The following is a 26,089-nucleotide window of genomic DNA, read 5'->3' as shown; positions in this document are numbered from 1 at the left end:
ACCCAGTGTTTTGTCTTCTAAGTTTTTGGACTTGTGATGGAACCCATCTTCAAAGAACTTCTCTCTAGCAGAGTGTGTGCTATTCTGTGTGTGGTATTTATAGTGCCTGCTGTAAGTGGATTTTTAGATGTTGATTGGGGTGTTTTGATGGCTGACTTTTAAATTTAGGTGTCATTTGCTTGTGCTGCCCAGCCCTCGCCTTCTAAGTACTTGATAGGCTGGTGGCAAATCAACACTCCTGTTGACTGACGAGGGGCCTGTTTCCCAGGCTTCAGTCACTTCCCTGGCTGCTTTTGTGCCCACTTGTTCAACAATCTTGGTCACTGCAAAGTTGAATGTGTGTCCTTGCTCATTGCATATAATTATGCTGTAATTAATTCAATATATAAAAATTAGTTAAAGCAAATCTCACAATCCATCTTAAAAATAAGGGTAATTGTCCATTGTTATAAGGATATTTTGTTGAAATCAAATGTAATTTTTAGTCTAATTTTTCATGGATAAGGCAGGTACTAATGTAGCAATTTTATGTCCTACATCATTGTTTAAATATTCTGAAATTATTAATGCTTTTTTTTACTAAAGGTAAACTGATTGCCAAGCACCCAAAATTCAGTCACATGACTGAGGGTGTGTAACATGACTGTCATGGTTCCGACAGATGAAACTCTTCAAAAGAACTTTGAGGCATTGTTTAACTTAAATAATCTTTTATTCGAGAAACAAAATATCAGTACTACATAGTTAAAGCCAAAAACTGAATTCCCTTCTCCTGGGCACAAAGTACCAAAGCACAATTCCCTCCTCCAATAAACAGTCATAAATCACATTCCCCAATTAGCTTGAAGTGCGGGATTTTTCCCCAGCTCTCCAGCCCACCAAAACTCTATCAACTCTGGGCCCAATGGCTGAATTATTATTGTTATGACTAGCTGGACTCTCATCCACATCCCCCCTCCCAGCATCAACTAACTCTAAAAGCAATGGGGGAAATGGCTGCATTTCTATCTGTTGTCAAAGTAAGAACATCTGATGTTAGCAGCATTGACAATAACATTTTATGATGGCCAGAAGTGCTTTACAGGACCCATTCTGACCCTGACTTAATTTTGAATATTGTAAAGCAAGTGGTTGTAAATCGATGATTACCTGCAGATTAGGACCTTTCCTATGCATGCATATCTTTAGCTCTGCAAATCTTAGGCTTTAATTCATCTAAGAAGTGCTACATTTCATATTAAAATTTTCTGAAATAAAACTGATAAAAAATTCAATTTTTAAAATTTCCTCAGAATCTTGGATCATCAGAATAATGATGAGAATTCAGCATTTCCCCCCCCCCAGCTATAAGCATAGGTGTGTACATAGGATTTTTAGGCTGCCTTGCCCCTTATCACTATTACCCTTTGGCCTAAGCAAAATTGTTTCTGCATAATGTGCATTGAGAACTCTGCCTGTTCTCTACTTCAGATAGATCTATTCTTTCATATTAGTCTAGATAGATTACTCTGGGATCAAAACCCTCACTAGAAAAAGAGAGCAAAAATGTTATTTGGGGCATGAGTGCCATTCATATCAGTGAAATATTATTTATTCAGTTAATTTAATTTCCAATTTACAACCTACCTGAAGAAGGTACAGACGCCTGTATGGAAGAGTTCATTCTTTTACAGATGTATCCACATTTCTTTTCACACAGACTGTTTGCCCATTTGCCATTCCTACCCTGCATTAATCCACAGTTTTTCCCTGTTTCTGAAGAGGGGCTACCTGTAAGAGAGAGTGAGCCAGATTGTCCAAGATGATACCATTTTTATCTGTAAACAAATAACTTCAATTGCTTTTCAAGAACAATGTATCTGCTACAACACATATGTATGAGCCTTCCAATATCCTCTGTTGGACGTCTCTAATTCTGTGGTGGCTGCCTACCTTGAATCAGTGACCCTATTGATTAGATCATAGGGGACCAGCCAGATCAGTCAAGGAACAGCTTCCCTCTCAATTGTCATGAGTGAAATGAATCAATTGGCACATGATGAGGAATGGAGCCACCTTGCACAGGCCTATAAACCCTACATGAGAGGATTATTACCCATTCAGCTAAATGCAGCTACTGAGCCTCTTTTCAGAGTTTGCTGTCAGGATCAGGGGCATCTTCAGGGTGATAAAAAAAAGTTGAAAGCAATGATACTATAAGAAACAATGCTTACTGTATATACAATAAACATAATATAAGAATGCCAGCACACTTCTAGAGAAAGTGTCAATTAACTCAAACACATAATATATATTTCTATATTTTATACATGTATTAATCATTTCAAGAAGACTGCAAAGTATTATTTTAAATGCTACCTCACCTATTTAAAAAGAACAATTTTGGAAAGGACAATAAGAATTTCCAAATATTTTAATCTTAATATCTTTAAATGTTTACAGTTCTCTTTAGGACATAACAAAGGCTTTATAATTGTATACATTTACTCACCTGGAGCCCAGTTTAAATATCTTAAAGGTTGGTCATCAGTCCACTGCCATCCACTGTCAAAATCTGGATCATTCAGACCAATCCAGTAGTTGGCTTCAAAATTATTTGTTAAACCTATTTGAGAAAGAAAATTCACATATTGATCAATTCTGTAGTTCTGAGGCTGAAGACAAAATAGACAGTCAGCTAGACAGACAGACACAGTACAATTCAATCTGAAGTACAACTATCATCTTTCTCTTGGTCTCTAGCCATACCTTTAACATTATCTGCAGTGCAAGGATCATAACAACTACCATATAGGATGACTGGCAAAGCAAAAGACAAGCAGAGTGCAACCTTTGACACCAACTAGCAGTCAGACGACACAAATAAAACTTCACTAGAAATGTTACATAATCTGCACGGAAACAACCAAGCTCGAAGTGCACTAAGTAGTCCTCAATTCAATCCTGAACTACATATATTCTCAAACACAACCATAGTTTCCACTGGGGAACTGTGAAAATTTTAGATCAAACTAAATAAAAAAAAAACCTGCTAGGGAACTCCTGGAATTTTGGCACTCAGACACATCAGCCATCAATAGGCACGCAGAGATACACTTATACATGATTCAAAAGAGACATTAAAAAGGTAAGAAGGAAACAAAAAGGCCAGAACACATCCTCTTCAGCCTCCAACATCCAGAAAAGGAAAAATTAACATCAAACAACCAAGCAGAAAACAATAACCTAATCTAGGAATAATCAAGGTGAAAACCAGAGCCCCACTAACATTGGCAGAGCAAGCTACTATTATAAACAGGGAGCAAACACCATTGAGGCTATTACATAATCAGGTAAGCAAAGAACCAAGCTCAAAGAGCACCAAGGATTCCACAATTCAACCTGAGCTATTGTTAATTATATATCAATGGCAAATCAATCAGATAAACTTTCATCTTTGGAGTCCAAATTTAGTTGATGAATTTCTGTTTGATAAGGGCAGAGGAAAAATGTAAGAAAAATTGGTCTTTGCAAATGGATTATTCAAACTGCATTTGTCTGAAAGTGTCAAATATTTTTCAGAAGATAATTCCTCTGGAGGAAAAATTATGCTTCTTATATGAAGCATTCAAAACTGCTTACTACAGATGAGAAAATATTTATTATCTGGAAGCCTTTTAAGAGATGTTTTGTTATACCTGCCAAATATGCTTGTTCGTATAGTTCGTTGATGCTCAATAATTCTGAATGTTGTTGCTGACAGCTTTTTCTTGCTTCATCCCATGTTAGAGCTGAGAGGGAATTGATCTGGTAGAGATCTCCTGTCCAGTGATTTTTGACCCATAAAAAGTCATCATTTTCATCTGCAAGCATTATGAAAAATAGAATCAGCTCATTAGTAGCAAAGTTCTGAGAGAATTTCGATGTTTTTATTTATATTTTCATTGTATTAATTTTCATTGCATAGTTTAGTTAATAAGAACTGCCAAAAACTGGACAAAGTTTCCAGAATAGCTCTTTGTTTCATCAAGCCACACAGTGAAGTAAATCAATTCCCCACTTCTTGCCATGTAACTTCACTGGATAACAGAGATCTCTGTCCATGTGTTATCATGAGGGAAGCCAAGCAGATCTTTAAACGTTCTCCTTCAGGACACCCTTGCACACCATTGAACGCATGTTTCAACTACTACAGTATGTTTCTATGGGACTTTTCTTGAAAATGGGTGATAGTAATTGTAAGTAGTAATCTAGTAGTTCTTCTCTGAGTTCCCTGTTGTAATGGAAACCAATTAGGTTTTCTCCTTTTGGTTAACTTTTAGCTGACTTTGCTTTTCAGCAGCAGACAATTGCCCCCAGTTTCAGTCTTTCTAGGTATGGCATTTAGTGTTGTCCTATCCTATTTTTGTTTATTCTGAAACAAGCCTGGGTGGTGGAACTTACTTCAATTCACATACTGGGATTGAAAAACAACTTAAAATGATGCAGTCAAATGAAATAAAATTGTATTTAGTCGCACAAGAGTATGACATCTGCTGACCCAGGCTCAGATATTCCTTCAACCAATCATTCTCTCTCTCTTTTTTTAGCCTAGCTTGAAAACAGGAGAAAAATGTAACCCTTATACCTTCAATTAGGATGAGTATAAAAACAAAACATAAGGAAGGATCCATTACAACTTTTAAGAAACTACTAATAAGGAACTTGCTGAGAGAATGTAGCACTAAATATATGTATGATTGACCAATGTAGCAGTGATTTTAGAAGTGCTAGGTTCCTTTTCCACTTCCCATTCTATAGGCTAGCAAACCAGAACAAACAAATAAACTACCCAGTGGAGGTCTCTTAAAACAGAGTGAGGAAGAAGAGGAGGAGGAAGAAGAAGTAGTAGGAGTAGGAGTATCCAGTTGCAAATGCAGCTGCCAGAGGATCTTTGCACTGAGCAAGACAGTTTCTGCCCAGCCACTCTCACGCCCCTGCCCAGACCCTTGTAGTCTCGCCTCATGCCCGGAGGTGGAAGCAATACCTTCAGTGCACCTCCAGCTGCACATCCCGGTTCCTAACTGGCCGCAGACTGGTACCGGTCTTCAGACCAGGGGTTGGGGACCCCTGTCTTAAAACAGTGAATATTCATTTGTAAAGGAAAGGGGTTGCCATGCTAGTTTCATCTTAGTAAACATGGTTGCCTGGCTTTTTCTACCTGGCATGAGAACAATGCTCTTAGTGAGGTTCACATGGAAACACAGAGGTTCCTCCAGGAAATCAAGGAAATATGAAAATATTAGTGTATCACTATTATACTTTGTTTCCAAGTCACACATCTGCATTTCTCAACAGTCTATTAAAAAAACAAAAAAAGACTCCCTGAGGAGAAGTTTGATCCTGATCACTGAAAACAGAACAAAAGTGCTTTGCCACTGACTTTTTTTGGGATTTTTCCCAACCTCCCCTGGTAGCCTACAGCCCTGAGACCTCCTTGTTGTCTCCTCCCATCCCATTACTAATGCTATCTGGTCAGCCAAGATCAGTGCTGCTGCCATCTAAGACCGAAAATGTACTATTGATGTCAGTTTTGATGTAATATTTTGTTACAATGTAGAAAAAGAGAGAGTTGGGGTTCACAAGCCCTTTGTGTAGAACATTCTTGTGGAAATGTGAATATCACAGTATAAAACATTAATGAAATGCCAAAGAGATAACTTTATGCCAAAATGACTCTGCTAACATTCTGATCCTTCCTTCCTTCCTTTTGCAGGGCCTGAAAGTGGTAGACAAAATGCTTTCTTCTCATTTCTCCCCACAATAACAACCCTGTAAGGTAGGTTTGAAGTTTTCAAAACCACTCAGTAAGTTTCTGAAACTGAGGTGGCCTTGAACCTTGGTTTCCCCAATACCAGTCCACCTCTTTATCACTAACACTAGCAGAATCTGCCAAAAATGTATCTAATTTAGCAAATGCAAACACATGCTCATAAGTACCTTAACTGAATAGTTGCAACAAAATGGTTACTTCTAATTTTACTGCAAAGGATAATTTGCAAAATTTAATAAATATCATTTTAACATGGAACAATGTACTACATTAAGTTCTTTTAAAAAAAATAAGTGTATTTATTTTTTTATCACCAAAGATAAAATACAAAACACAGAAAAGGAAAAAAAAACACAGATTAAATTAACAACAAAAAGAGAAAAATCATGTAGATATATAAAAAAAGCCAGATGCCAAATATATCTAACATTAAATACAGAAAAAAAATCCACCGGGGTTAATGCTGAAAGATACATCAAAAATCTAATATATTTCTTTCCCCTTCCATAATGTGTCTACAAACAGTTATAAACTTCTCCATTTGAATGCTATTTTGTATAAACAAATATCCCTGATATGGAAATCTATTTGAAAATCTATATATATTTTCACCAAAGATAAAATATAAAACACACACACACACACACACACACACACATATCCAACTGGTTACTGAAAGTTAAAATATATTACATTAAGTTCTAATTAACACATTATCAGACATTGTAACATTATCTGTAGCTGCCTTAGAATAATGTACTAGTGAACATGAAACAATCTATTGTAGAAGACTTGTTTTTAAACATAAATATGTATATTCCCTTGCATGAAAGCCAGTTTGGTTTAGTGGTTAAAGCACTGCTCTAGAAAGGGGAGATTGTCAGTTCAAATCCTGCCTTTCCCATGAAAACCAGTTAGATGACTTTGAGCCATTCACTCTCTCTCTCAGTCCAACCCATCTCATTGGGTTATAAGGAAAATAGGAGGAGGGAGGTTGTTGATATGTTTGGTGCCTTGAGTTGATTGTAAACATAATAAAGATGGAATACAAAATAAATAAATGTATCATCAAAAAAGAGTTTACCTTTTACTGGACAATATCCAGTTAAAGAGTCTTTATCCACATCTGGAGTTGTTCCACACCAAAGTCGTTGGTGTTCGTCATCATTAACTATGCATTCAGCATACCATTTCCTCATATACTTGAAAGGAAATACGCAAGGTGCTCCAAAGGAATTGCCTTCTATAGTGAATAGAGCTATATAAAACAATCACACTTATTCCTGTTAGATTGAGAAGTACTAAAATGAGAGTAGAAATGCTATACAAAAATGTCTCAGCATACAGTTCATGTACAATATGTGTAACCATGTTTACTTCACTCAGGGAACAATTTTCAGAATTTAGGTTTTAGAATACATGCCATTTTTTTTCTCAGATGATGTAAAACAGGGGTCCCCAACCCCCGATCCATGGACTGGTACCGGGCTGCAGCATGCCAACAACCATTCCACACAAACAAGCAAAGCCCCATCCATGGGATGCAGGCAGCACACAAAACCACGCACTCTCCAGTGCGTGGAAAAACCTTTCTCCATAGAACCGGTCCCTGGGCCCAGAAGGTTGGGGACCTCTGATGTAAAAGACAATAACACTACTATATTAAAGAAATACTAGGTAGTAGTACAATTTGAGGTTATATCTTTAGTATGCAATTTATTTCAATTTTCAGGTAAAAGAGATGCAAAGAGGAGGAAGAGAATTTAGGTAAGCAAATTCAGCAAGAAGGATTAATGTTCGGATATTTACCTTCATATTTCTGGGCACACAAGCTCTTCTTTGTTCCGTAGATCTTCCAAACACTTTTTGTGGTGGGGTTTTCTGATAGTATAAGCCCTGTGTTAGGTCCATTTGCAGGACTTAAAAACAGATCTTTGCTTTCAGTGGCAAACAGTGTGTCATTTTTGCATTCCCATTTCTGTAATTCAATGGTTTCATTGCATGGGGACAGTGTAACTGGAACCATGTTTGTTTTTGAAGGCACACTCAGGCATAACTTCACTGCCATATTCAATAACTGATAATCGGATACCCACTTAAAATTTTTCCACTCATTATACTTGTTGCAGGTGCCAAAGGTGAAGGAACGAGATTCTTGAAGTGTTAGGCAAAGATGGAGATTTTCATTGTATATCAAAAAAGTGTCACTATCTACAAATGAATCAAATAAGAGTAATAATACAGAATAATCATATTGATGTATTTTATATGTATATATTTTTCCATGAATATAGTTTAATATGTTTGGCTTCTTATTGCATTTCCCATCTATATACATTTTAAACATTGAAACAATTCTATTGAATCTCAGATGTCATCTATTTAAGTTTAGTCCTTTCTATTATTTATTCTTATTATAGTATACAAACAAGTAGTATTTTATTTTAAAAAGATATAAGAATAGAATAGAATAGAATAGAATAGAATAGAATAGAATAGAATAGAATAGAATAGAATAGAAAGGGATCTTGGAGATCTTCTAGTCCAACCCCCTGCTCAGGCAGGAAATCCTATACAATTTCAGACAAATGGTTATCCAATTTCTTCTTAAAAACTTCCAGTGTTGGAGCATTTACAACTTCTAGAGGCAAGTTGTTCCACTGATTAATTGTTCTAACTGTCAAGAAATTGTTCTAACTGTCAAGAAAATGACTTTATAATGTTAACTTCTATCTAAACTATTATTTAGATGAAATCAATAATTACAAAGAATGCATCCATAGTTTACTGTTAAAAAAATAATACAAAAACTAAATATAGAAGTGTGGTATTCTTTTTAACAGAATAAAAAGTAAGTTAAACATTGAGCATTTAAATATTTGGATTTAAATACATATATTTAAAAACAATTTAAATAATTGAATAAATATTACCTGATATTTGAAAAGCTGGATGAATAAAAAATAAAAAATTTAGGAACAAAAAAGTAAGCATTTTAAACAATAAAACATTCCAGAAAACTACCCTGATGTTAGGAACCAACTGAGGTAGCTTCTTTTAAGGAACTTCTTTATATATGGACAAAATAGAAAGAAATATTTAGTTCCGCCTTCAATCTTACGAAATGTGTATTGTAATAAGGAGTACTATAAATAGTATTTGGCTTGTACATAAAACATATTTCCACAGAAATTTCTTCAGGAATTTATAATTAATATTAAATACTAATCAGTTATATATCTATATATGCATACAGTACATGCCCATTAAACTGTTCTCTTTGAAAATAAGAAACATTATATATGAAATGAAATACTATTTATTCAGTCAATGACTGGCAAAATTTGAAAATATATGACAAAAGTAAAATCAAATAGATGATATAAAATATGGGATAACAAGGATTTTATTATAAAAAAAGTAAAAATATAAAATACTACCATGATGATATTAATTACATAAATCTAAAAGTACTACAATCTATCAATTAAAAGTACATATTACCCAAAACAAAATAACTTACATGTAATAAATCAGAAGTATTGAGTTTATTCATACTATTATCCATAAATATATGACACAATCAGAAAGGCATCATAAATCCTTATTTTACTTTTTTGTGATAATTCTTTTCTTTATTATGCCACACTTGCACTGTATGTTGCTTTTACCTCATTCAGCCACCAACTTTCTATAATTCAAATTCAATTTCATTTCTCACCTTCATACAATTCTTTGTGATATACCAAGCAGACTTAGCCCCTGCTGCATACATAAGGGCATACACTACTCAACTTTTCACAAAAAGTATTTTGTAGCCATTTTCAACCTTATGGGTGGAATATATTACAACCAGAAAGCATAACATGCCTCCTTTGTTGTTCAACATTCAGTGACATTGTCTATCGATGCAGATGTCAAAGTGCTATAAGACACAGAAAGACAGGCATATATACTTTATTATTAAATAGTAAGATGCATTTAAATCTTTATGTGCTTTATATTTTTAAATAATATGTTAATTTAATGACATGAGTTTAGAGAGCTCAGGAAAATATCCAAAGTGGAATGTCTTGTAGGTTTGCCTACAAGACATTCCCATAATATAGGACAACCATGCTATAAGCCAGTGGTTCTCAACCTTTTTAATGTCGCAACCCCAACCGGTCGTAAGTCGAGGACTACCCAACTGGTCGTAAGTCGAGGACTTTCCCTGCCCGGGAGCGCCACGCATACGTGGTTCTGCCCCCTGCGCCGGCCGAGGCATCGCTGGCAAGCGGCAGAGACGGAGCAGGCCGACCACCAGCTGGCCCAGCCCAAGGGAGGTAAGGCACCCGCCGGAAAAGGGGAAAAAATGGCAGACAAAAAAAATGGCGGACAAAAAAATGGTGGACAGCCTTGCTTGGCGACCCCCGTGAAATGGTCGATCGACCCCAAATGGGGTCCCGACCCACAGGTTGAGAACCACTGCTATAAGCTGAAGATCACCAATTCTAGTGCTTGGGGTTCTCAATACTGAAAAAAAGAGGGGGTTGTTTGTGATAACTGACACCTGCTATTCATTTAAGCATTCTGGGTCTGTAGTATAATGGTAATCTAACCAATCAATTTATTTCAGGTTTTGTTGTTTTTTTGCATAAATATAAAGAAAAACCATTGGACTGAAAAATTGCCATGATAGACAGTGGTTAGAGAGAGATCCTATGTCTGATTGACCAAGCAGATCTTCTAAGATCCAAAATAAAATAAATTATTATCCTTAGAATACAGAATTGATTGAATATATGCTCTGTTCCAAGATAGGAAACCAAAAGTAGACAGAATCACAGCAACGGCCTGACATTATCCACCCAAAAAAAAATTGGCACTAATTGCTAGGAAAACCATTCATTTCTAAGTGCTGGGATGCTGGATTACAGAACTGAAAGAAAGAATGTTTATCTTCATTACCTTTCATTCCATTGGCAATTAAGTGGATATTTTACTGTCATTGTTTTATTCTAGTTTTTTTCATAGGCATTGTACTTTGCCCTAAAATTTCTTTAATGAAAGCTAGCATGAAGTAGTACATTTGTTTTGGACTGTAAATTTGGACTTTGAACTATAACTATCCTTGGATGGGTCTGTAAGAGCTTCTGCTTATCTATTTGCTGATGACACAAATATGGGAAATGTAGAACACCAGTGTGCAACCCACAAGGAGAAAAGTCAGATACATAAAGGAAAAAACAGACCAAGCTACCAAAAATAGTGCCATAAAAAAACAGAATAGAAACGCAAGTTAACATAGGCAAGAAAATGGTAAGTGAGCACCTGTCAAGCCTAGATGAGTTCAAATCACCAGGACAAGATGGATTACACCCCAGGGTTCTCAAGGAACTGGCAGATGTGATCTCAGAACCATTGAACTATATTTTTCAAAGATCCTGGAGCACTGGGGAACTACTGGAAGACTGGAAAAGAGCTGATGTAGTTCCCATCTTCAAAAAAGGAAAAAAATGGACCCAGGAAATTATAGACCTATCAGCCTGACCTCAATACCTGGGAAAATTCTGGAAAAGATAATCAAACAACGAATCAGCAAACACCTAGAGGCAAACAAAGTTATTACTAAAAGCCAACATGGGTTTGTCAAAAACAGATCATGCCAGACAAATCTTACTGCATTCTTTGACCAAGTGACAAAATTAGTGGATCAGAGGAATGCTGTGGATATAATTTACTTGGATTTCAGTAAGGCATTTGATAAAGTAGATCACTTGATAAGAAAGAAAAATATGGGTTAGGCAGCATCACCGCCAGATGGATCCATAGCTGGCTGACCAGCAGTACTCAGCGAGTGGTCCTCAATGGAACCGCATCTACATGGAGGGAAGTGTGTAGTGCCCCAGGGCTCTCTTCTGGGCCCAGTGCTCTTCAACATCTTCATCAACGATTTGGATGAGGGGATAGATGGGGAAATCATCAAATTTGTAGATGACACCAAGCTGGCAGGAATAGCCAACACTCCAGAAGACAGGCTTAGGATACAGGAGGATCTGGACAGACTTGAACACTGGGCGCTATCTAACAAAATGAAATTCAATGGTGAAAAAAGTAAGGTTCTACATTTAGGCAAGAAAAACCAAACGTACAGGTATAGTACTATAGGGGGTATCTTGCTCAATAGTAGTAACTGTGAGAGGGACCTCAGAGTCCTAGTGGACAGTCACTTAAATATGAGCCAGCAGTGTGCTGCAGCTGCCAAAAAGGCCAACACAGTGCTGGGCTGCATTAACAGAAGGATAGAATCAAGATCACGTGAAGTATTAATACCACTTTACAATGCCTTGGTAAGGCCACGCTTGGAATACTGCATTCAGTTTTGGTCACTACGATGTAAAAAAGATGTTGAGACTCTAGAAAGAGTACAGAGAATAGCAACAAAGATGATTAGGGGACTGGAGGCTAAAGCATATAAGGAAAGGCTGCTGGAATTGGGTATGTCTACTTTAATGAAGAGAAGGATGAGGGGGGACATGATAGCAGTGTTCCAATATCTCAGGGGCTGCCACAAAGAAGAGGGAGTCAAGCTATTTTCCAAGGCGCCTGAAGGCAGGACAAGAAGCAACAGATGGAAACTGCTGCGCGAGCTGCACTGGTTACCAGTGGCCTTCCGGGTACGCTTTAAGGTGTTAGTTACCACCTTTAAAGCGCTCCATGGCATCGGACCTGGATATCTCCGAGACCGCCTTCTGCCACAGATTCCCTCTCACAGACCGGTACGCTCCCACAGAGTGGGCCTCCTCAGGGTGCCGTCGGCCAAGCAATGTCGGCTGGCGACCCCCAGGGGGAGGGCCTTCTCTNTCTGGCCTAGGGAGAATTTTAAATAGGGACAATTTTAATTATTATTTTAACATGACACAGCGGTAAATATTTGTTTTTAATTGGTTTTTATTGGGATAATGCTTTGGTACTGTTTTAATATGCTGTGAGCCGCCCTGAGTCCTGTGGGGAGAAGGGCGGCATATAAGTCTAATAAATAAATAAATAAATAAATAAATAAATAATCAAGGAGAGAAGCAATCTAGAATTAAGGAGAAACTTCCTGACAGTTAGAACAATTAACCAGTGGAACAACCTGCCTCCAGAAGTGGTGAATGCTCCAACCCTGGAAGTTATTAAGAAGATACTGGACAGCCATTTGTCTGAAATGGTATAGGGTTTCCTGCCTGAGCAGGGGGTTGGACTAGATGACCTCCAAGGTCCCTTCCAACTTTATTATTATTATTATTATTATTATTATTATTATTATTATTATTATTATTATTATTATTATTATTATTGTTGTTGTTGTTGTTGTTGTTGTTATTATTACTGTATTTTTAAAAAACAGTATAGAACAGGTAAGATCTTTGCAATAGTAAAAAGAAAGAGGCCTATACCCAGCAAGTAGTCCAATTGACTGAAAAGTGACTTATTTGCTGACTAAAAGCCAAAATAAATTAATCTATCTGAAATATGACCACTTTATGAGCCATCTATGTAATCTTGAGCAGCAGCTGAACTTGAGGAGGGTTCCACAAGCACTTAGGTTTCATCCAATGAAGGGAGAACCAGACGCAAGCTAACTAGTTCTGGTGATGAATTGCCTTTATGTTCTATGCATCTGAAGGAGAAATGGGGACTACTATTTTGAGCCATGTAGATTGTCTGTGGAATTTAAAATTCTAATATGTATAAGATCATGGTTTCAGGCAACAGTGATTTTATTGCAGATAGTGGAACAAGGATATTTCCAGGCTCTCCTCCAAGAGGGTGAGAGCATTAAAGACTGAATGTCTCTTGTTCTATTCTATCTAGAATATAGTCTCAAGTCTGAAATGCCAGATTTTAAAGATGAGTTCTTTGCAGTAGTTTGGAACAAAGTGAACGGACATATTCTTTCATAATTTGGAAGACAGACCTGGAGTGAAATAAAGGAAGGGTCAGAGTTAGGGTTAGGGTTAGGGTTAGGGTTAGGGTTAGGGTTAGGATTAGGGACGTTACACGTTACACTAAACATTTAGACAGAGTATTTATTTCTGTGACCTCCAGGTGCTGCTACCACTCTCAACAACACCAATCAAAATGATCAGTGTTGATGTTGGTAGGAATGGATGCCTAGCAACCCCCAGAGGACCTCGGGTTCCCTATCCTGCTTGGAGAAAATTCCTGAAAACAGGAGCATTAGGATAATGGCACAGATTACTCTGGTGAAGTGGTAGGTTCTTAGTTGATGGAGTAGTGGGATGAGGGGGGGGCAACATTTGGCTATGGCATAGTTTTGCAGAAATTGGTGCTTCTGAAGGAATGCCTGTTTCCTGCCTTGAGAATCCGAACCACAAACCAAAGAGGGACAAAGAGAGAGAGAAGTGAAAGTGGTATCGAAAAGCTTCCTGAAAAAATGGGAGCAGTTATTTAATATGGCATGAATGATAAAGTTTGTTTTTCAATGAGTGTTGTAACAAATCAAATTATTATTTGACCTATGCTGAATCCTGTCAAGATTGAATGGTTCTGAGTTTGGAGGTCTTTTAGTTCTAGGAACTATGCCATCTTTGGTGCTGGACGGGATTGCACAGCTCCAGACAGACTCAGTGCCTTAACTGTGGCTAGATTCACAATTCTTGCTTGAGGAGCAGTTGGTATTTGTAACTAGAATGTTCTTTGCAACATTTGGAGTTGTGTGCCAGTTGCACTCATTCCTGGATAGGAGGTTCTGCTTGCAATCACTCATGCCCTAGTTACTCTAGACTGGACTATTGTAAGGCATTCTACATGAAGTTGTCCTTGACCTACATTCGGAAGCTCCAACTAATGCAGAATGCAGTGGCACAGAGAGTTATATGTATTCCTAAGACAGACATATCATATGCATACTACATTGATGCCAGTTTCCTTCCAGATCCAATTAAAATTGCTGGTTTTAACCTGTAAAGCCCTTCATGGCATGGGACCAGGTTACGTGAGGGGCAGCCTCTCCTTAATTATATGACTGTGGTCCATTAGATTAGGCAGAGAAGGCATGCTGTGAATATAATCTGCTAGGGACCTACATTTCATCGATCCCAGGAAGCAGGGCTGTTCTGCTATGGTGCCCATAAATTCAGATGAAAAGCAAAAATTAAGCACAGCAAAATAAATAATAGCACAGAAATAAATCAACAGAAAGAAAAGAAAATGTTTTTTTTAAAAAATAAACTGGGAATATTGCAATCAGTAGGCCAAATTAAAACGCTTTTGCTTATTAGCAGAGCAGTCATAACCTTCCAGCCCTTATGGCCATATGGAATATCATTTTAATGGATTTTCCAGATATAATTGTCTATGAGAATGACCTTGGGAGACAGGAGGAAGAGCCTCAAGACCACCAAAATTATGGAAAAGAAAATGAGTAGTTTTAAATGTTCCAAAATGTTTGGCTGGCTGGCTAACATGACAGTTGTAAAACGGCTTTCCTTTAAGGAGGAGGAATTGCTAGCCAGCCATTGTGGCACCATTCTACCTATTCCTAGGAAAAGGTGAAGAGAGCAACAAAGGAGCTTTTTGAAGGTTAAGATCTTAACCTGTACATAAAGGTCCTTCCTTTACTGAGCTCAGATTCATTCAAGTAAGAATGAATCACAAGAACTGGAAAGAATATATTCGGACCATGATTGGGCTTTAAATTAAAATGAGGCAGGAGGGTCAGCAATTTTCACGACCTTTAGGACCTAATGCCCAGAACAAACCACTAAATAATCAATCAAGTAATGAGATAGGAATAAAGAGAAAGAAGAAAAACTCCAGTGCAAAGTAAGAGATGTAGGAAACATACCAGGGCCAGCTACAAAGAATTTAAATGCCTATACACTAATGCTCAAAATTTAGGAAACAAACAGGGTGAACTTGAAATACTAGTACATGAGGGCAAATATAATATAGTGGCCATCACAGAAATTTGGCAAGATGAAACTCATGACTGGAATGTAATGATAGAAGGATATTAACTAATCTAACAAAAGAGGAGGTGGAGTTGCATTATATGTTAGAGATCACTCCCTCTCTACAAAGATGCACACATCAAAGGATGAAAGCCTTCTAGAATGCATATGGGTCAACATAAAAAGAAAAAAGAATGACATTGCCATAGGTGTATACTACAATCACCCAACCAAGCAGAAGAAATAAATGAACTTTTTGCTAATCAGTTAACCAACACAGGTAAGAAACACAACACAGTAATAATGAAGGACTTTAACTAACATCAGATGGGAGACAAACTCTGCAACAAATGAGAGATCGAACAAATTCCACCTAGTTGACATCACCCAAAAGGTAAAGGAAGCAATTAGAGGGATAGCTATATTGGACCTTATTGTTACCAACTGAGAAGAAGTGATAGAGGGAATTGATGCTGCAGGAACTTTATGGGAGAGTGTTCATGCCATATTAGAATTCAACATGAAACAGACAGAAGCAACAGAACATAATCAAACCAACATGTTGGGCTTTAAAAGAGCTGATTTTAACAAACTCAGAGCTCGTAACTGTTCTTCATATGTTTTGATTATCTTATCACAAAATGCAAAATATTTCTAGTTTATAACTCTCTCTGTAGTCTTCATTCTGTCAAGAAACTGTTGAGCCCTTTCTTTAGTTCCTTGCTTTCTTGTTTTTCTTTTTTAGTGTTATTGAACTGAACTGGGCTTTTATAATTGTACCATTCTGAGTTTTCCAAAGTTTTTGATTTCTTCTTTAAGATGGTATCTTTCTTTAATGATCAAAATCTCCTTATTAAAAATATAATAGTTTTTACTGATTTTGTAGCAGCCACCAAAAAGGAATGTGTAGGACAGGAGGTTACCTGAAAACTATGGAAAGGGGTTGAAAAAACAAAGCACCTCAGGCAAAATAAGCTCCACAAAGGGATAGGTAGGATCAAGATGATGATGCAAGATGTGTTGAAAAATGAATGAGTCTCACTTAAAGGTTATTGAGATAAATCAGTGGCACAAGCAATGTTGCCAAATTAGGAATCAACCTAAAATAAAGATTGACATAGTCTAAGAAAAACCATTTATCTTTCAGAATACTGTGAAGTACTCTCGAGACAAAATGGACTGTACTTTAGTTGAATCCATCTGAATTTTTTCAGAAGGTACTTGACCACCAAGTGCTCTAATGCAGAAAACCAAATACACATTTCTCAACCTCAGGAACTTTAAGATGTGTGGATTTTAAGCCCCAGAATTCCCCAGATGGCATTGAAGAATTCCTCAAGTTTGACTTATATGAAAAACCAGTTCCTCAAAATTAATTGCTTTTAAATAAATTATCAAGAACTACTGTACTCCAGAAATTATGAAAACTATGAATCATAAATATTTTAGACATAAATATTTTCCAAGCACAACAGTATTGTTCTGTGATGAAATTTCCTATGGCAAGAATCAGAAATAGTTAAATATAAGTGCTCCTCTTTCAAGAGAATCAGATTGTAGGCCATTTCCCATTAGGACTAGCTTGATAAAGACAGAACTCTTTAGCAATAATTCTCAGAATTCAGAAATGAGTAGAAAGGGAAGTGATTGTAAAAGCTATGTACTGTGGAAAGTGAGCATCATGGATTGTACTTTAGCTAGGGAACTATTTTCTTTTGACAGAAATAAATTACTAGTGAGTGAGGAGGAGGAGCAGAATATTCTTCGGTAAGTTTTCATTCATACATTTGACATTGCGTAATGACACTTCACAAGCATTGGTATTCAAACCATAAGACTGATCATGTAAGTGGAAGATTGTCAGGGAGCAGAATCTGTACTTCCCCTTTCCAAATTCATCTGCGTAATCTAAGGTGACCATGTCATCTACAACATAGATACAAGTAATACTCAACTTATAAACATTCATTTAGTGTCTTTGAAGTTACAACAACACTGAAAAAAATGATTTACACTTACAACCGTTGCAGCATCCCATGGTCATGTGATTAAGATTCTAACACTTGGCAACTGGCATGTATTTATGATGGTTGCACTGCCTGGGGTCATATGATCACCATTTTTAATCTTCCCAGCCAGCTTCTGATTAGCAAAGTCAATGAGGAAGTCAGATTTGCTTAATGGTCAAATTATTCACTTAACAATTGCATGATACACTTAACAACTGTGAAAAGAAAGGTTGTCAAATGGGGCAAAAACTCATGTAACAATTTCTTGCTTAGCAATTGTAATTTGCTAATATCAATTCAATTGTGGTTGTAAATTGAGGACTACCTGTGTATCCTTCTGTGCAATAATGCAACTTTTATTGACCAGTCCAGCTGCATAAGTTCAACTTCTGAATTCTCATATGTTCAGGGAGAAGAAGAGGAAGGAGGTTCGAAGCAAGTACTGGAGTCTTCCCTTCCCACCTATATTTTCCTGCAATACTTAGAATAACTCATTAATGCTCAGACTTGGATTTGAGTGCCTTGACATATTAATTTATCTGGTATTTCTTCAAAAAGGCCATCTCTGAATGTTGAGTTAAGCCTCTCTCATTCCAACCCACATCTTGAGCTAGTAGCTAAAATTATATGAAACATTTCCACATCAAATGCTTAACCTGTGATATATGTCACAGTTGAGACTCACTTGCGAATCCTCAAAATGGTGTCTCATAACATTCATGTAGACTGACTTCACAAAGAAGGTATGCCCACTACCTTCTTTCATTAGGCTATCCACTGATTCCTAATGGGAACGTTGCCTGGTCTCAGAGAGATGTAACATTGTAAAACAAAGACAATATATTTATTTGGTTTTTCATCATATTTCTCTGCCAAGACAATGAGAAAACTGTTCTGGATGACTCTGGCAGCAGCTATAGGATCAATGTGAGCTATGTTTGGAGAGGAATGATGTTTGTTTCTCTGCCACTTGTTGTCTAGTCCTTTAATAATCAGTAAACAGTAGACATTTGATTCTAATTCTAGAGCAAACCACTGGTTCCTCAATTAATAGTTAGTAGAATCACTAGAGGACCCATAGCCATCCTGCTCATTCTTAAATATCTGCAGAAGATGGGTGTCTTCTTCTATGGCAGCAGGTAAGGGCAAACAAGCTGTCAGGCTACTCTGTATGAGACTTGATTGTAAATCACAGAATTTGCTTTTATATAGTTTAATGGGCAAATGACAAAGTATTTCAGACATTCAATAATAAAAATCTTTACGGCAAATTAAAATGAAATATGAAACAGCTGATCATCCTCTGTGTAAAAAAGCAATGTTCTCTTCATAGTTCTAAATCAGTCATTGTTCAATGCTTCATAGCTTTGAACAAGCAGTTGGTTGACTTTCCTGGCATCTCTGCCCAGAGCACTCCTGGATCTTTGCTGAACTCTTAGAGTGAAGGTAATGCTGGTTCACAAATTCTACAAGTTTAAGTTCCCACATTCGGAGCATGTTGGAATATGCTGGAAAGAGCTATGTTACATGAGCCTAAGCTTTAAGAGAATACTGGGAGCAACAGATTACATGAAAGGATGTCATGGAGGAGAAGACTTGGGATGGTCAGAGAGAGGATACCAAAGACCTTAAATTGTCTTTATATCTCTAACAACAAGTAAACTTCTTTCTAACTGCTTGGAGTAGGGCAATAATTTTCAGCTAGTTTTCTTTTTCTTATTACAGTCAATCTTCTGATTTCTTAGATCTGCATATGTAATCCATATTTCCCCTTTCTTTGGTTTCACTCTTGAGACTTTGATAATAAAGCACTGATTCAGCACAAGAAAAAGCTAGAACACATTGTTCTACCTAAAGGAACTGTTGAATATCTATGAAGCAAGAACTTTCATGTTATTATGAGATATTTCTATTAGTTTGAAATCTAATGTGTGGAATATAACACTTATCACTAGACTTTATAAGAAACTAGAACACAAACCTGGAAAAACTGTATAGTTGCTATGGTCTATAAAAAGCAGATTCACTCAAAATTAGCTTTATCCCCAGTGATAGCAGGAACACTTTCATTAAAGTCTCCTTGTCAACAATACTGTATAGCAGTGATTTGCCATTATCATCTTTCAGATTGCTTTTTTCAGTTATCAGACCAACTTGCAACCAGGGGTTTCCTGGTCATCTCTCATCCAGGCATTAATTAAGTGTAACCCTACTTAGCACTTTTCAAGAACAGCCAAGATCAATTAGGTGACCTATTGCAACTTTGAAGGAATTGCAAAACAGAAACAAAGAATGATTTTGCACTTTTATTGTATTTTCATGTTTTAATGGATTGTATTTTGGTTTCCTATGTGTACCACTAGAAAATAGGTTTAGGTTGAGTTTGACTGCATATTATATGTATGAAATATAACATGAATATAGTATGAATTAGAAGGCCAACCTATTATTGTGTTTAAAAAAATAAGAAGAATTCCATTGGATCAGAGCTATCTAGTACAACATTCTGTTTCCACAATGTACTTGGGAAGACCATAAACTTGACACAGGAGAAATAATGCCACTTCCTGCATGTCTGCTAGGGCTGTATAAGTTCTGATTCTGCATGGTTAGGTTCTTCTTTCCAGTAGCCTTACACAGTTTTATTCTGCATGAATTTATCTAATCAATGGTACTGCATCATGCCATACATATTCTTTAATTTGTCCTGTGACTCCATCATTCAGTATCATTCAGATACCTTTATCCTAGTTACATGAAGAAGAGGTAAAAACCTTATCCTTATTTATTTTCATATAAAATTCCTTATATTTTTATCAATTGTCTCTTACTTAAACCTTCCCCTCCAATATTGTAACAATTTTTAATTTTCTGTCATGGCTTCCATTGCATCTGAGATAGCATGCTTGTTCATTCAACAAGTTTTCCAGAACCACATTTTTCCAATCACCTGATTACTGATTAGAAGCTCACAATTCACAATATGTTTTTGAAGAATCCTATTTCAAACGCACAATATAAAGCCCTACCCATCATCTCTCCATCATCTACAGTTGGGTAGAGAAACTGAGGAACAAATTGCATCCTAGAACATTACTTCTATTGCTTTTTGTTAAGCTCAACCATTTTGTTAAGCTCAACCATTGGCCAGGTCTTTTACACATAAATAATTTCATGCCTCTATCCATTTGTTGCTATTTCAGGCAATCTATGGCTGAACTTCCCAGGTTTTATTGGATACAGAAATGTCCTGATTCATCCAGAACCTTCAGGCAGGATCAAGTACACCACTCCACATCAAGTCCTCATGCAAGCATTCTGCTAACCATCATCACTAGAAAGCCTCCCCTGTACCTTAGAATCATGGTTGGAACTCACTTTTGACTATCCCATTTCACCTCCTCAGGCCAGCAAATTTCAGGGCTAGGGTTGCTCTTTGTACATATGCTTAAAATAAAAGCACATTCTATTCTTGTTTGCAGGTCAAATTTTGGATGGTAAGCAGCTCCTTGAAAAGTGTAATGCATAATGAAACAATAGTAATAATGACCAGTTGAAATATTAAATGCATACCAGGTTTGGTTTATTATAGCAACACAAAAGAATATTGCTTACAAAGTTACTCCTTGTCAGGTTCCCAGCCTAGCATATTTCCCATTATTAATCTTTTTGTTGTTCTTTTGACAGAAATTGAGAACATTAGCTTGCAGTCATATTTATTTTCTCAGAATGCTGATATAAGCCCAGAGACAGCTTTGTAAAGATAATAATACTCTAGGCTAGTGCTTTGAAAATGTCCTGTGTTCTATTTAAAAAAAACAACTTAATAGGGTAAGGTAATGCATTAATGTTGGATGGGTCAGAAAGATTGAGAATAGAATAGAATAGAATAGAATAGAATAGAATAGAATAGAATAGAATAGAATAGAATAGAATAGAATAGAATAGAATAGATGGAAGGGATCTTGTGGGTCATCTAGTCCAACTCCCATCCAGAAGACCCTACACCATTTCTGACAGACAGCAGTCCAGTCTCTTCTTGAAAGCTTCCAGTGATGAAGCTCCCACAACTTCTGAAGACAATCTGCTCCATTGGTTGATTGTTCTCACTCTCAGAAAATTTCTTCTTATTTCTAGGTTGAATCTCTCCTTGATAGGTTTCCATCTGTTATTCCTTGTCTGGCCTTCAGGTCTTTGGAAAATAGGTTGGCCCCCTCATCTCTGTGAGACCCCCCTCTTCACTAGACTAGCTATGCCCAATTCCTGTAACTGTTCTTCATATGTTTAAGTCTCCAGTCCCCTAATCATCTTTGTTGCCCTTCTCTGCACTTTTTCTATAGTCTCAGCATCTTTTTTATCAAGTTTTTATTTTCAAAATAAAAACTTCTTTAATCATCCCATGGATTCCTTGCATCAAACAATTCTTCAGATAAATGGAAGTTTGGAAATAGATTATTAAAAATGTAAAATAGGTCATATTTAGTAACAACAATCACATCATAACATGCATGCTGAGATTGAGAATTGTTTGGATGTTTTTAATTTTGGAGATGAATTTTATAATAAAGTATTTTTCAATTCATAAAATTAGCATTCAACTTGGAGTATACATATCTGTTGCTGTTTATTGTAAGGAAATGCAGAGATGATCTAAGGAAACCCATGCATACTTTTGTTCATTTATATTTTAGAAGGTGAATCCATTAAACTCTGCTATATTTTACATTGAACATCATTTACAGTTTGAAAACAATGCAATTTCATATGGTCCCTCATTAGATATACAGCACCAAAAATATTTTCTGAGTTATTCTAAGCATCAATGAACAGTTTCAAATACACTTTTGATCCAAACGGGGAAGGAGAACTTCAGATTTATTTGAAATAGTCACTTATTTCATCATATGAATTTTAAAATTATATAAAATTATATAAGGTGGATGTATAATTCATGGAAATAATTACAAGAATTAAAATAAAATGTCCATAATGAGGGGTAAGAATAGTTAAGTTCTCCTTCCCTTTTCTTTTTGATATTTTCTCTTTCTCCCCATAATCCTCATGTAGCAGATATTGGAAGCTGCAGATCATGTTTGATAGAGTTCTGAACAAAGGATTGGAAAATAGGATGAGAGCTTAATGCATAACATTAACATAAATGCTATGACATTTGTTGTTTATCTGTCTACTGGCGTTCTTTCCAAAGATTTATTTAAGCCGAGGAACATATCTTAACTTGTATGTTTCCCCATTTTTCCTTGGCAATGTTTAGGTGGAAATATCATGGACTATATCTAAAGAAAAAGCAGCAACACAACATATCTGAGATGACATCTGCATAAACCCCCAAATGAAAAACACTTTTTAATGACCTAAATCACTCAGCTTTTTGGCACAAGGATATTTGAAATATTTGAGGCCATTTTAAAAACAATTAAAATTACAATACATGAAATATGCCAAGTGAAGTAGTGACACCTAAAATGATTGCTTCCCCAAAGTATCACCTATATTCACAGGCTCAAACAAGGGAGATTAGTGATACAAAGATAGGTGGAAGAATTGAAATATCTGGTCTGCAAAAAAGACGGCGCAGGGGAAATAGTGTTCAAATACTGTACATGAAAGCATATCAAAGAGAAAATGTTACATATTGCAGTCACTGACCAACATACAGAGAAAATAGTCACTATTTTGTACTGTCCCAAAACTAGAACCAGAAATAATGTGCATGGAAATAAAAACTTTGTAATGGTAAGATGGAAAGTTAAGCATTCCACTTACCAAGGTTGTGGGTTCTCCATCTCTGAAGGTTTTTAAGAAGATATCTTAACCTCTTCAGAGTGGTTTAATTGGTTTTCCTGCATAAGGCAAAGGGTTAGATTAGATGATCCTTGGGAACCTTTCTAGATGATCCTTGGGATCCTTTCCAACTCTACCATTTGACTATATGAATCTGATCTGAAATTCTTCCTGTAATACTAATATAATGGCAATAGTTTGGTATGCAATTTGCAGGCTTCTTTTTGATGAACAATTTGAGCATATGATGATATAACAGAAATATATGTTAGATACATTTGCATTTGCAAATTTGCTACTGATTTAAGAAGTACAGCACATTCAGTAAAGCAATTAAATATTTCAGTAGATTCTTAGATCTGCCCTTCCAATGGGAATATATCAAAAATTATTATTTATTTGTTTATTAAATGTATATCCTGTCCATCTTGCTGTCCAGATATTAAATGATGTTATCCTGTGAATAATTTACACAGGGGCAAATTTAGTGATGCAAACAGAGGGAAGCAACGACAATACTTCTCCAGACAAAACACTTTTTCATATCTCTTATTTATTATGCCCTTCAAGTTAATGTAAATTATTCCATTATTTTTGTTTCAGGAATTCAGCATTAGAATATAGCTTACTGACTCAGTAATGTAGTTCTCTGGTTCTTTTCTCTCCTTTCTACTTTTTTTTAGTGCCAGAAATACCATCAAATTTAGCAGTTGCCATTTCCCTCGGACTGTAGTATGAATTTGAGAATGGATCTTCATTTAAATGTTGTAAGCTGCCTCTTGTTATCCAACAATTTAGCTATGGTAGTATTGTCTACTTTGAATGCATTATTTAGTGTTTGCAATGAAATGATTGTTGCTTTTGATATGTAGTAAGGATGCTGAAACAGATAGATTCATTATAATTATTTTGTTAAGTTGACATTAGAATGTGCTTTCAGTAGTCAGTGTTTATTTAACAAGAGACAGTTTAGATTGTTGTCAAATTAAGTGGTTGCCTGTTCATTCTGCTCCATGTTCATGACCAGATCAATTCCATCGCTAGTTCTTGGAGCAGCTCCACCAGTAAAATAAAAAGAATTTTCAAAATTCTCATTTGTCAAGCCATGTTGATTCCTTTTCTTGTAGAAATAGAAACCTGTGAGAGCAGCTCCAGAAAGGATGAGGATCACCAGCACCACCACAATGATGGCTTTGTTATGGGTTTGTGAAGGAATGACATCTGTCTTTCTTGATTCTGTAAATTAATGCAGGGTAATCACAGCACAACATTCAGGGAAATTTTCTTAGTATAATTGGACCTTGTCCTTCAAAGAGCACTGGTACCGTTCCTCTCCATTTATTTTTTTAATAACATTGTGAGATTGTTAAATGACGATCCAGTGATCTTTGTGGTCATGTGGCATTGGAATCCATTTCTTTGGTTGTTTGTCTAATACTGTAACAACACTAAAACATCACCATAAAACAGGGGTGTCAAACTGCCGGCCCACGGGCCAGATGCATCATGCCCAAACCGCACCCACCCCATTGCCGGCAATGGAGAAAAAGTCACAATATGTCATGACACGTCACATGATGTTGTGAGTTTGACACCCCTGCCATAAAGCATCACAGAAAATAGCAGTATGAACAGTATTCTAACTGGTGCATTCCAGTTATATTAGATCAAAACTCATGTGAATTAGGAATGCTACATATTTTGTTTTAATAAATAAATAAATACATCAGGTTAAAGGAAACTGAAAGATTAATTTCTTTGGCACTGCAATCTTGGAAAAGCAACAAAAACAATCCCACATCTTAATATTTAAATTTTAAATTTAAATTTTAAATTTAAATTTTAAGAGAGAGAGACAGTGGTAGGTAGGTAGGTAGGTAGGTAGATAGGTAGATGACAGAAAGACATCTTTCTCATCTGAGTTTTAAATTTTATTTACTGTGGATAAATTCTTACCTTTGTTTTCTTTCATCTTCTCAGTAGGTATTGTTTCAACAACTTTAAAAGAGAAATATTATGAATTGTGTTATACTCAGAGTCCATTACATTTCAGTGCGATAGGCAGAACAAATTCAATTCCTTCATAAAGAGACTTTGGAATTATCATTGATCATAAAATGAGTATTGTATAAATAGCAAGGTAATATAATAGCCAAAAAGATAAATGCAGTTTCAGGTTGTACCAATAGAAATATAGTTCGCAGGAAGTAAAAACCCCACTATATTCTGCACTGGTCAGGCTTTTCTTTCAATACTGGGAGATACTGCTAATGCTCAGCGTTGAGAAAAAGAAATAAGAGCTGAGGAGAGATAGGAAAAGAGTTTTCAAGTATCTGAAACACTTTTACAAAAAAGTCCAAGATTTGACCTTAATCACACCCAGGTGCTAGGCAAAAAACAGTGGCATTAAATTACAGGAAAGTAGATTCTGCTTGAATATTAGAAAAGACAACCTATTAGCAAGACAGTTCAGTATATGATCCAATTATCAAGGGAGTTCCCCTTCATTTATTATACTCAAGCAAACTATAATTTGGATTCCT

General features: G+C 36.2%; 2 protein-coding genes across 2 annotated transcripts in view; both read right to left on the bottom strand.

The window, feature by feature from the left end:
- Window positions 1-17,656, bottom strand: part of LOC107283332 (macrophage mannose receptor 1) — a 63,482-nt gene extending 45,826 nt beyond the window's left edge. The window contains exons 1-6 of the mRNA XM_015811224.2: window positions 17,521-17,656; window positions 7,601-8,002; window positions 6,876-7,049; window positions 3,678-3,842; window positions 2,492-2,605; window positions 1,627-1,770 (exon numbers count right to left, since the gene is read on the bottom strand). Coding sequence (XP_015666710.2) covers window positions 1,627-1,770; window positions 2,492-2,605; window positions 3,678-3,842; window positions 6,876-7,049; window positions 7,601-8,002; window positions 17,521-17,656 — 1,135 coding nt within the window. The remainder of the gene's footprint in view (window positions 1-1,626; window positions 1,771-2,491; window positions 2,606-3,677; window positions 3,843-6,875; window positions 7,050-7,600; window positions 8,003-17,520) is intronic.
- Window positions 17,657-22,343: 4,687 nt separating this feature from the next.
- The window catches only part of MRC1 (mannose receptor C-type 1), a 68,536-nt gene continuing 64,790 nt past the window's right edge, over window positions 22,344-26,089 (bottom strand). Inside the window, exons 29-30 of the mRNA XM_015811223.1 lie at window positions 25,503-25,544; window positions 22,344-24,782 (exon numbers count right to left, since the gene is read on the bottom strand). Coding sequence (XP_015666709.1) covers window positions 24,532-24,782; window positions 25,503-25,544 — 293 coding nt within the window. The 3' untranslated portion in view covers window positions 22,344-24,531. The remainder of the gene's footprint in view (window positions 24,783-25,502; window positions 25,545-26,089) is intronic.

The sequence above is a fragment of the Protobothrops mucrosquamatus genome, unplaced genomic scaffold, assembly GCF_001527695.2.
Source record: "Protobothrops mucrosquamatus isolate PMUCROS unplaced genomic scaffold, P.Mucros_1.0 scaffold33, whole genome shotgun sequence".
Classification (NCBI taxonomy): Eukaryota; Metazoa; Chordata; class Lepidosauria; order Squamata; family Viperidae; genus Protobothrops; species Protobothrops mucrosquamatus.
Note: the sequence above shows the minus strand (reverse complement) of the source record. Positions and strands in the feature narration are given on the sequence as shown.